The sequence below is a fragment of the Agelaius phoeniceus genome, chromosome 3 (assembly GCF_051311805.1).
Source record: "Agelaius phoeniceus isolate bAgePho1 chromosome 3, bAgePho1.hap1, whole genome shotgun sequence".
Lineage (NCBI taxonomy): Eukaryota > Metazoa > Chordata > Aves > Passeriformes > Icteridae > Agelaius > Agelaius phoeniceus.
Genome location: NC_135267.1, coordinates 48763607 through 48775209, shown reverse-complemented (window position 1 = coordinate 48775209; position 11603 = coordinate 48763607). Strand labels below are relative to the sequence as shown.

Below are 11603 nucleotides of genomic sequence, written 5' to 3'. Positions count from 1 at the left end.
TGCTTTTGTATGAAAAGTATACTCAACAATACAGCCCAAATTTACATATTTCTAACTCTGTACTTCATTCACAGGGCAATATTTTGGTCACCCTTCTGTTTAGACATAATTGCCACTTGGATCCCATTGCTAACCCTCCTCTGATCTTCCCAAAAGGCAATGTTTCCACTTCAGAGCAATCCCAACAGTTGTTCCAGTAAACACAGCAAGCTACATCTTCCCTTTCTCAATCCTCAAACAAGCAACAGGCCTTACATCTCACCACCACCCTGGCTCTCCCCAGGGCAAGCCAGTACACAGGCTTTCAGAAACCTTGCACTTCTTGGTAGAATTACCTCTTACACTCCCTCACTGGAGTGACAGGAGCCTGCTTGCCTCTGCCCTGCTGGGCTCATGGCAATGCCAATAGCTCCCATCACTGACAGCTATCCCAGGATCTCAGCTTTGTAAGGAGAACAAATTAATCCCACTGTCTACACCATGTTATAAACAATATACCATTCTCACATGCTTCTTACTTCAGGAAAAAAAGGACCTGCTTTATTCTATCTCAGTGATCTGAGTATGGTAAAAAAAAAGAAAAAAATTGTCCTAAGCTAGAATCAGGATGCTTTCAACTAAGCTACATCATCATGAAAAACACATTTCACCTCAGTGTCTCAAAACAAACACTGAAACCAATCCAATACTGCCAGTGATGACCTTTTACTAGTCTTTCACTATACAAAATAGCATAAAGACTAAATTCACAAGACTAATTTTGCAGGAAACTATTAACCAGCATTACAGCTTCAGGGTAGAATGTGTACTATTCTAGATTTTTTAAAGGACTTGTAACTTAGAAAAACTCAATCAAAACAGATGAAAACCTTCAACCTTTATCTGATCATCTGCAAGTGAAGTTCAAGAGTTAGATGTTTCAAACAGCACTGTAGAACAAAAGCATTCTTCAAACACAGACAACATCATAATAAAGGAGTAAAATACACATGCAACTTGTACCTAATACAACCAACAGGAGTTTTTAGATATGGCAGAAGTCAATACAAGACTTGATGTGTATCCAAGGATTATGGACACAAGCAAGGCAGCAGAAGACAAAGCCTGGATTCTACTTCCCTCACCCATCTCACCTTTTCCTTTTCCTGCCTTGCTTCCTTGCCTGAAGGCAAAGTCTCTACAGTCCCACATTAATAAGTATCAGGACCAGATACAAAACTCAAGTACTTGAGGTAAGACACCCTGATTTGGAAAGTCTGAAATGTACTTTAGATTTTACCAAGATAGGCACGAGATCTAAAGCACTTTTGTACCACCAGGTTAAGTTCTTGAACAAGGAAAACTGTTGTCTCAGTGTAAGTAAATAAACAAAAGAAGTAAATCTCTAGAGCCCCTAGTCAGGCAAAATTAGATTCCAGTGTTTTACCTAAAAATATGACATTGTTTCAGCACTACAGAAATGACCATGCTCATAGCAATAATAATATTCTGCTTAAAAAGAACCATGACATAGGAAAATTGGTTTGAAATCACACATTTTAAATTCACATAAACTCTAAAAGAATTTGTTGAAATTACAATACTTATTATAATTAGCATTTTCATTAAGGCAACCAAAGCAATAAAAAAAAAAGTATAAAGCTTTCTCAGTAAGAAGATGAACCACCTGACCAATCACTAACACCCAGCCCCTTCATTTTCCTTGTACATAAGAAAAGATATTCCACAATTCCACAGAAATGACTACTCAGTCCCTTGGGGACCCAGGGAGGAGAGATGCTCCTGCACAATTCTCTGGCAGGAGGTAGCAGTTCAGAACTCCTCCATTTCCATGATTCCAAGCCATTTCTTGACTTCTCTCTTCTTAAACCACACAGTGAAAAACTGGCATCATCAAATCTCACCCAACTGCTGGGACAGGAAGAGCAGACCATGCAGCTGGTGTTCTTAAGATGCACTTTTGAAACTCTACCAGTGTTAGGACTTGGAAATATATTTCAAATCCAGCCACAGAATGACAAAGCCCCAAGCCAAAAGTCCATCTGCCAGGGGCAAGAGCAATTCTGCACTCCCAGGAATAGGAAGTGCTTCAGAAACCACCAGCTGAGTGAGGAAAAAAACATGAAAGCTTGAGAGGTTAAGAAAAATCTGAAAAAGAACTTTACTAGCATTCATTTTCTTCATATGTACATACACATTTTGACAAAAAAAGAAAAAATAAAAAAGAAAAAAAAGAAGAAATTCAGACTTGCTCTTTAAGAATCCTTGGATTCAAATATATATATTTATTAAAAAGAGACATTGACTCTATGGCCAAGACATTATGCGTCTCAGAACAGGTTTTTACAGCCATGTTATAAAAACCCCTTAGCAAAGCAGTTATGTACTAGACTTCAAAGACATGTACTCCAAGAATGACACTGGTGTGGAGGATCTTGTTTTACATCCATTTATTTTTGTCCCTCAGCAATTATAGCATAGTTTCAATACATTTCTAAAGTTATAGAGAAATACCAGGGCAACTAGAGTACATACAAGCCAAAGTTAAAATGGTAGACAGCTGAATTAAAAAAAAAAAAAACAAACCAAAAAAACCCAAACAAAACAAAAAGAAGTATGCATTCAGCAGGAAATCTACTATACTTCATTCAGTTTAGGCTTTGTTCTTTAGGGAACAAGGTGCTAACGTGCCATTTTCTCATAAAATGAATCATAATTGCTTCCAAAGAGTTTCTGCTGAAAATGGTGGAAGCAAATAAGTGTAACACTAAACTTTCTCCTATAAACTTAGAAGCAACACTTTCTTGAATCAATTTCCACCCTCCAAACACCACTGCTGCTTTTCTTACATGAACTGTTTTATTAAGGCATAATTGCCCTGAGCAATATGCTGGAAATTAGCCAAAAAGTTTAACAATTAAAGGCAAGCACCAAGTAATTTTTGTTTTTAAATTGACAAACTTTGAAATCTGTTTTGAAACTCACCTGTACTTGGGAGTAGCACTTGAGGAAAAAAAGAAAATATTGCTTTTAATTACTTTAAGTAGAATGGCAGTGTTAGTTTCCCCCTTCTCCTTCCAGGCTAAAGTTTTCAAGACAATCATCGAGGTACCAAATCAGGACCAGCATACCAAGACCAAAGTGGGACATCTGTTCAAGAGCTTAATTTTTAAGCAACTCAGCATAAAAATTTCGGTGCCCCACCCTAAGCAATTCAAATGAAATCTTATTTTCCTCAAGAGGCAAGATCCTCATACACTGGATACATCTGGTCTTAAAAGCAAGATGGAGCCTGGACAGGAGAATCATACACTACATGCTCAGACTGCCTTCCAGTCTTCTTTTCAAAGCCAGAAAAGCCTACAAATTACCTGGTGCACTGCACACTTTCTCTGTAAAATGCACAGTATTACAGAGTCCAAGATCCAGGAAGGTACTTTTCAAAGCTAGTGCTAACAGCACACATGACTGTCTCTGTACAAATTTAGGCAATACTGACTAGACCCTTTAAGCTACCAGAGCATCCATAAAAGAAAGACAACCAAATTATACATTTTATTCACATTTATTTTTCGCTTTTAGTGTGCTCACAGAAAATTAGAACACCTTAAGCAGGAGTTTAATAGCAATTTTTGTAAGCAAAGTTACATTCCATCTCTAAGTCAAATTGGTCAAAGCTTCTCCAGTATTTACAAAAACATGATAGACAAGATGCTACACAAAAAAAAAAAAAAAAAACATTGCATCTGAAGGTTTTCCTTTATTTTCAAAGACAACTGGAAAAGAAAGCATTGTCTGCTGTAATCAAAAACATACCACAGTATAAACAGTAACCATTCCACTTATCACAGCTTGGTTGAGTTTAAAATTTGTGTTTAAAAGGTCCAAGATGACTGCAGTTTTACAAAAATGGGCAGGGTGGAAAGAGTTGCAAACTTCATGTGCTTCTGGATATCAAGATTTGTTTTTTTTATACAATAGTCACAGTTAAAAACACCCTGCTGGTAATACATAATTACACTTTATTAAGGTCATAAACCAGCAATAAACAATAAAGCCTATACAACTTGTATTTCTACTTAATCACTGACTGATACAGCTAACATGAGATAAGTGAAAAGTTCCTATGGTTTAAATGAATTTCTAAGACTATGATCTCTTTATCTGGGTATTGATTTTTATTTTTTATTTTTTTTTCCTTTTTCCTTTCCTTCTTAATCAAGACTTGTAGTGTTGTAAACCTTATAGAACATCTGCCTCACAAAATACATCGTAATAACTTTCTTTTAAAAAAAAGACTAACCCCTTACATCATTTCTGGCGGGGCGCGCTCCCGGCAAGGGCTGCGCGCCCCGGGTTCCCCACTGCGGCCCCTGTCACTTCATTTGATATCCCTTATTGAACCCACCCATCTCCTTCATATATGGGCATGTCCATAGACCGATCGGCAAAAGTTTTATAATATGAAGAGAGTTGCAAAGTATGAAATTAAAAAATAAACGAACAAAATTTTAAAAAAGCAAAAAAACCAACGGAAAAAAAAAAACCGAACCAACCAAAACAAAACATTAATACTGATGAAAAAAAAAACCCAAAAAAACCAAAATATAAAGGATGGGAGAGGAAGGCGGAGGGGAGCCCCCCTCCGCCCGTTGGAATGGCGGCAACATATAACGATTTGAGATGGGAGCTGCGGGGGGAGAGAAAAAAAAGAAACGAGACATCTTTTAAATCAATCCCTGGTTGTAGACAAGTTCTCCGAGACCAGTACCTGGCACCACTCCAAAAACAAACAGGGGGGAAGAAAAGTCCGTCGGCGAGGGGCGGCGGCGGCGCTGACTACTCCGCCGACTCGGCGGCGGGTCCCTCCGGACTGCTCTCGGCGGGGGGCTCCTGCCGCGCCGGCTCCTCCGCGGGGGCCGCCTCCTGCTCGCCGCTGCCCGCCTCATTCGTGGCGGCGCCGGCGCCCGCCGCCTCCTCCGCCTTCCCCTCCGCTGCCTGCTGAGGCGGCTGCTGCTCCTCGGCCGCCGCCGATGCCGGGGCCTCTTCTCCCGCCGCCTTCTCGGGGGCGGCCTCGTCCGATTTGGCCTCCTGCGAGTCCCCCGCGTCCTCCTTCGCCGCCTCGGCGCTGCCGGCCGCGCACGCCTCCTCGGCGGCCGCCTTGCCCTCCTCGCTGCCCGCCGCCTCGGGGGCCGCCGCCTCCTCCTTCCCGCCCTCCGCCGCCGCGGCGGCGGCGCCGCCCTCGCCCTCGGCCCCCTCGCCGGCCTCCTTCTTGTTCTTCTTGAAGGAGAAGCCGCTGAGCTTAAAGGACTTCTTGAAGGAAAAGCGCTTCTTTTTTTTTTTCGGGGTCTCGCTGCTGGACGAGGGGGTCGCGCCCTCCTCAGTCTTGGGGGAGGACTCGCCCTCCGCCGGGGAGGCCGGCTCGGTGCTCTCCGCCTCTCCCGCCTCCTTCTCGGAGGCGGGCTCCGACGAAGCCGCCTCCTCTTTGCCCGTCTCCTCGGCGGGCGCGCTGCCGTTCGCCTGCACCTCCTCCTTGCCCGCCTCCGCCGCCGCGGGGGAGGCGTCGCCGTTCACCTTCAGGTGGCCGTTCTCCTGCAAGACAAGGACCAGCGTTACCGGCGGTGCCCGGGGGGGTCGCGGGGCGCCGCCGCCGCCCTCCCAGCCCGCCCGCCGGCCGCGCCGCTTCCCGCGGTTCGAAGCCCCGCGCTCTCGCCGGGCCGGGCGCCCCCAGCGGCGGGCGGAGCGCGCGGCGGCCGCCAGAGGGCGCCCCGGCTCCACGCAGCGGCGGCCGCGGCCGCGCCGCGCTCCCCCGCCCTCGGCGCGCCCCGTCCAAGCCGCGGCGGCGGCGCGGGGCGGGGAAGGCGAACAAAGCTCGCCCGGCCCGGCCCCGGCCCCCCGCCCGCCGCGGCCCCTCTGCGCCCGGGCGGTGCGGCGAGGCGCCCCCCGCCTCCCCCTCCCCTCCCCACTCACGCCGCATTTGCATCTTTCGGGCGCCTGGAGCGCGGCTGGCTGCCCGGGGCGGCAGCTGCGGGGGCGGCGGGGGGTGGCTGCCCGCAACGCCGCTGCCAGCCCGGCTCACGCGTGGGGAGGGGGCGCGGGTGGGTGACAGAAAGCCGTGCCCCGCGGCTGCCGTGCCCCCGGCGGGGCTGCCGTGGACGGGGCGGGCGGCGCAGCCCCCGGCCCGCGCTCCCGCCGAGGGGGCTGCCCGCGGAGCCTCCTGGCCGGGGGCTCCGGGCCCCGCTACTACGCGGCCGTCCGGCTGTGCCACGAGAGGCGTTCCGCGCGAGGCACCGAGTGTCTTCGGGAGGAGGTTAAGCGGGCAGAAAAGCCAAGCTTTGTAAGATCCTTCCGTTTACGAGCTATTGGGACGCTCCACCATAATACACGAGGGATTTAAAAAAAAGAAAGAAAGAAAGAACCGTGCCCCTTCCCCCCCCCCCCCGCCCCCCACGCAGGAAAGATAAAGGAAGGAATCATTCAAAGCCGAGCCCGTTTAACCAAAATAAAGAAATTATTCCTTTGCCTCGAGTTGCAAAGATAAAAGGATCGACCGTATTCTCCATTGAATGTGCCAGTGGGGCATCAAAGGAAGAAGAATTAAACAGGATGCGAAAGAGAGTCCGTCGAAGTTGGCTTAAAAAAAGGAGTAGATTTAATATTTTTAAAAATTTCTTTTCGTTTTTTACCTGTCCATTCGCCTTGGATGGAGATGCAGCCACTGCTTCCCCAGGTTTCTCGGCGGAGGCTTCGCCCTTTGCAGCGGTCTTGGAGAACTGGGCACCCATGCTGTCTTATTCAACAAAGAAACTCAACAGATCCAAAAGGAGGGGAAACAAAGAGCGTTGGGTTGGTATAAATACTGGGCGACCAGCAGCAGCAGCAACACACACACACACCAGAGGGGAAAAAAAAAGAGAAGAGAGAACAGAACCGATTATAATGCACTCCTTTTAAAAAATTTAAAGTTGAAGAGATCAAAAAGCAGCAGCACAGGAGGGAGGGGAAAAAAAGGGAGGAAAAAGTCGAGCAAAAAAAAAAAAAAAAGGAGCCCAAGTTTAGTAAAAAAGAAGTAATAAAAAATCCCAGATTTGTAGCCGTACTGTAGACAAGGAGAAAATGGAGAAATCTCCCTGGTTGCTAATAAGATGCGGAGTCCAACGCCCAAGTGCACAGATGAATGGGCTTCCCGAGCGGTGACGGCAGCGCTCCGCCCGGCGCCGGCCAATCGCGGCCGCCGCGCACAAAGGGGGGCGGGGCCCGCCCGCCCGGCGAACAATGGAGCCGCGATGGCAGCGGTTTGAAATCGGCCCCCGGCCGATAATGAATGTGCCGCTCCGCTCCGCCGCGGCGCGGGCGGGCGCGCCGGGCCCCGCGCCGGGCCGCCAACAAAACACCCCGAGCGAGAGAGCGAGGGAGAGCGAGAGAGAGAGAGAGCGGGGCGGGCGGGCAGGGACAATGGTGCGAGGGGCGTGCGGGTGAGTGCGAGTGCGAGTGTGAGTGAGAGCGTCCCGGCCCCGCCGCACGCCCCCGCCCGCTGCTGCCGCCGTGAGAGAGCAACAGATAGTGTGTGCGAGCCCCGGGCGGGGAAGAGCGAGGGAAGGAGGGGATTTGCTGCTTGCTTCTTTTTTTTTTTTTTTTCCTTTGTTTTTTTTTTTTTCCCCTTTTCTTTTCTTCCCCGGGTTTAATTGGTCGCGATTGTTAAATCGCCCCCAATTTGGAAGGTATTTGAACCACGTAGATCGGGTTTCGCCGAACGAGATCACGAGTCGAAATTAGTAGGTCTGTAGGCCAGATGTTGCAAACGCTAAAGCAGCGGCAGCAGGAGCCGCTGCCGGAGCAGAAACGGACCCCTCCCCCATAGCGATATTGGCTTGGAATAAAATATTTTGTGATTAGCCTACGGCTCTAATTAAATTCTGCTGTCTGATTATTCCTGATTTGTGTTTTTAAAGTATTTTCTGAGGCGGTGACCCACTTCACGATTACATTTCCATGCACTCAAGTAGTGGGCGAAGCGACATTATAAGGGAAACATTCACGCTTTCCCAAACCTCAGCCCCGAGTGTGTATTTACGTTAAATTTAAACCCTCGAATAAGATGTAACCCGAAACTAATGCATGCGAATTAACGGTGATCTGGAACGCTTATCAGCGCTGGGGTGGGCGAAATATCACGGACCCGAGTGATTTCCTTTCTCGGGGGAGGGGGCGGCGTGTGCGGGGAGCCGGCCGGCTCCCTCCCTCCGTGCCGCGATGCGGGGAAGGCTGGCCTAGACCCCCTCCCCCTTCGCCGGCACCCCCATCCCCTTTTAAGGAGCAGAAACGAGCGTCAGAACGATCGTTTCCCATAGTCGGGTAATCTCCTCCGAACGCCTCTTGTTTATAAACAAGGATGTTAAAATGATTCCGATAATGAAGGGCTGCGGAGCGGGGAGGCTCGGCTCAGCCGCCCACCTCCCGCTCCCCATGGATTGCCGGGGCTGGCGGGATCGGTGGGCTTCGTGCGGACGCCGAGAGCCGCCTCTCGGTAACCCCGGCGAGGGCAGCCGGTTGCTTTCAACCGCTCGAGGGGATCACTTCGTTTCTTGGGGGGGCAAAAAGGGGCATTTGGCTGGTGTTTTTTACCAGGAGGATCAAACCTCTCCCTCCCTCCCGCCGCATTTCACGCACAGCCCCGCCGCAGCCACTGCCGCCGCTCCCTTTGTCTCGGCGGCCGCCGCCCGCCCCGCCGAGCACGGCGCAGCAGCGTCCCGCTCCCCCGGGGCAGCCCCCCACGCCCACCCGTGCCCGCACAGGCAACACCCGCAGCCCCGGGGCGGGGGGCGGCCGCCGGCCCTGCCGGGGTGACCGCCCACGGCAGGGCGGGGGTGCCGAGGCTGCTGCCGCCGCCGCGCCCCGGGGCTCCCTCGGCGGGGCCGCGCCGCCGGGCGGTTTCCCTGGCGACGGCGGGGGGCGGCGGGGCCTCCATGGTGGGATCGGGAGCGGAGCGGGGCGGGAGCGGCTCTGCCCGCCCCGGCGTCACCTGCGGCCGCCGGCCCCGCTGCTGCGGGGCTGGGCTGGGCTGGGCTCGGCGGGGCCGGGTGGGGCCGGGGTCGTGGCCGGGGGCGCCGCGGCGGCAGCTCCGGGGGCCGCGGTGGCGGGAGCCGCTCTCCGGGGATCTGCCGGCTGCCGCCTCTCCCGGGCGGGCTGGTGGAGCGGTGTGCGGCAGCGGGCACCGGCGGCAGAAGGGATGGAGCGAGCTGCGGAGGGCTCACCTTATGGCGTGACGGCACCGCAACCGAGGGGCACGGCCAGCCGGACTGCTTCCTTCTTCGGGATCCTCCCCCGCTTCTCAACTGCACGCGTTGTGTTTTGGCTGCTCCTTTTAATCTGGATATTAAGGAAGTCGTGATTTTGTTGGTGGTGGTTTGGGTTTTTATCTTTCTAGACTGGTTTATGTAACAGATCACCTAAGAAGACCTGGTGGAAGACCATGACAAGACTTCGCAGTCAGTATCAAAAGGCACCTGTCCATCCTCAGCGGGTATATGCAATTTCACCGGCACGGGCATATGCATTTCTACTTTCCACCGTAGCTACGTCTGAATTTCAGAGTAGCATCACTGGAAAATTTCACATGGTGACTTGGAGTTTAGACGGTGTGTTTTGCATTATGCTTTTGATATGTTTTTCAGCCATTTCAATCTTTTACAACTTGAAAAGAAAAAGAGAAAGTAAAAAAGACTAAGTCTTGACTGATCTTACTGTAGGTACTTAGTTCCACAAGTTCTTCTGTAGAGCCTCTGGACAAGCTCAGGAAATCTGGGATATATGTATGGTCCCTCTGACAGTCCCAGTGCAGTTAAAACCTGGACAGCTATCTCTGACCCAAACCCTTGACCGTAGGGTGAAAATACAAGATTTAACCCCTCGAATGACCTCTTGAGCCCATCAGCTACCAGGCTGCTCCCTGTCGCACCACACCTTTACACACCAAGCTAAGAGATACGCTGGAGGGGAGATTCCTCTTTCTTAAACTTGTACTTTACTCAAGTTCCTGGTCTTTTAATCTCCTTCCAAGAGGCAGGGAGAGGGAAAAGAGAAAGACAAAAAAGACAGACAGACAGAAAGACCCCCTTAGTTTTTTGTAACAGGACTAATCAGTTACGAAGATGAGAATAACACTTTTCTGCTGTGCCTCTCACATAAAAAGTTGTCATAGAATTTCTGTCAGGAGCAAGGATGCACCAGTGTAAAGTTGTTTGTGTATAAGGTGTTGGAGATTTAGTGTCTGAAAAAAGTGGTACTGTTGTCAAGTGTATTTGTGCAGAATACAATATTCTTAATTGTAATTTGTGTTAAGGCTTTTACCACAATAGCTGTGTCAGCAAAAAAAACCATATTCCCCCCTGTGTCATGTGTAGTGATATTTCTAAGAACATGACAACCATAACTGAGAGACAGCTCTGTGGAGCCCCAAAATGAAGAAGAGACGAGGCTGGGGAGCTGTTCTCCGGGGGGGGGGGGCAGGGGAGCAGGATTTGCCTCCCCTTGCTCCTCCAAAGGTTTAAGGGCTCTGTCACTGCAGATTTCTAATAATGAGTTGCACCCTCTAGATGAAGTTGTCTTTTTGCAGTACTTCCAAAAGGTGACTCCAATCAGCACATTTTTCCTGAGGTATTTTCATCCTCAACCTTTTGGGAAGGTGGAAGACTGAGGTGTAGAATGATAAAATGCTTCGTACAGGGCTGCCCAGCAGATCAGCCTTGCAGCTGACTGTGTTACTGACTCTTGGCTGTGACTTCATGATCATTAATAATAAATCTGTGCCTTGCAGCCACAACTTTGGGCATAAACACAAACCTTCCTGTCAAGCTAGCCAGGTATTCAGTGTGGTATGTAGTGCTTATGTCAACTTTGCACTAACGTTCTGTGGGGAGGCTAGGAAAAAAGCTGATAGCTTTTGGCCCAAGAGCAGCTGAGGTAAAGTTGCTCCTGAAAAGTATTTGGCCACAACTAGAACGAAAGCTGAATGTGGTGCCACACTCTGGGTTATGTGGCTGTGGAAATCCTGACCTTACATCAGGTACTCTGAAGCTGCAATTTACCACCCTATGAAAGCATGGCTTCTGACTCCTGCAGCTACTGCCAAATCTCCCAACTCACTTATACCCAGTATTTTTTCTTTTCCCAATATTGCCTAAGACATTAATTTTATCTGTTCCTGAAATACAGGTAAATGAAATGGTATTTTCATTTGACAGTTGACAGGGAAAGGAGAAAGCAGCTCAATAACAGCTCCCCACCGGTATGGCAGCTTCTTACTCGAGTCCCAGAAAAACCCATCAGTGACACTCACACTCTGCTAAGGTAAAAGCACAATCATGAACATGTTTTAACTCCTGTTAAAATTTGAAACTTTTAAAAACATGTCCTAACTTGCCACGCATAGTTGGGACACAAATGTATTTTAACTTGTTTGCTGGCAAATGCACTAAAATGCAACACACCCTGTCAACACTGAGAATCTGAAAACACGTTAATTAAAAGTTTTCACTGACACCTTTTTTTTTTTCTTAATGCACCTTTATCCTCGTCCAGACAAGCCTTTAAAGAAAGTGAAT

General features: G+C 49.5%; 1 protein-coding gene across 3 annotated transcripts; it reads right to left on the bottom strand.

Annotated features, from left to right (window-relative positions):
- Positions 1-2265: 2265 nt before the first annotated feature.
- On the bottom strand, positions 2266-9390 carry MARCKS (myristoylated alanine rich protein kinase C substrate). 3 transcript variants are annotated; one of them, XM_054630569.2, is made up of 3 exons: positions 9255-9390; positions 6687-6859; positions 2266-5592 (listed from the first exon to the last, which is right to left on the bottom strand). In XM_054630569.2, the coding sequence occupies exons 2-3, from the start codon at positions 6783-6785 to the stop codon at positions 4840-4842; spliced, it is 852 nt and encodes a 283-aa protein (XP_054486544.1). In that variant the 5' UTR covers positions 6786-6859; positions 9255-9390; the 3' UTR covers positions 2266-4839. The 3 variants fall into 3 exon arrangements, with proteins under 3 accessions (XP_054486544.1, XP_054486542.1, XP_054486541.1); XM_054630567.2 differs by lacking the exon at positions 9255-9390 and adding an exon at positions 7101-7309; XM_054630566.2 differs by lacking the exon at positions 9255-9390 and having other exon boundaries at positions 6687-7308.
- Between the last annotated feature and the right edge of the window lie 2213 nt (positions 9391-11603).

Bases quoted from the DNA above. Each gene is read 5' to 3' on its own strand.
- MARCKS (XM_054630569.2), bottom strand. From the start codon at position 6,785: ATGGGTGCCCAGTTCTCCAAGACCGCTGCAAAGGGCGAAGCCTCCGCC. The intron at 5,593-6,686 runs GTAAAAAACGAA...CTTGTCTTGCAG, and splicing joins CATCCAAGGCGAATGGACAG to GAGAACGGCCACCTGAAGGT.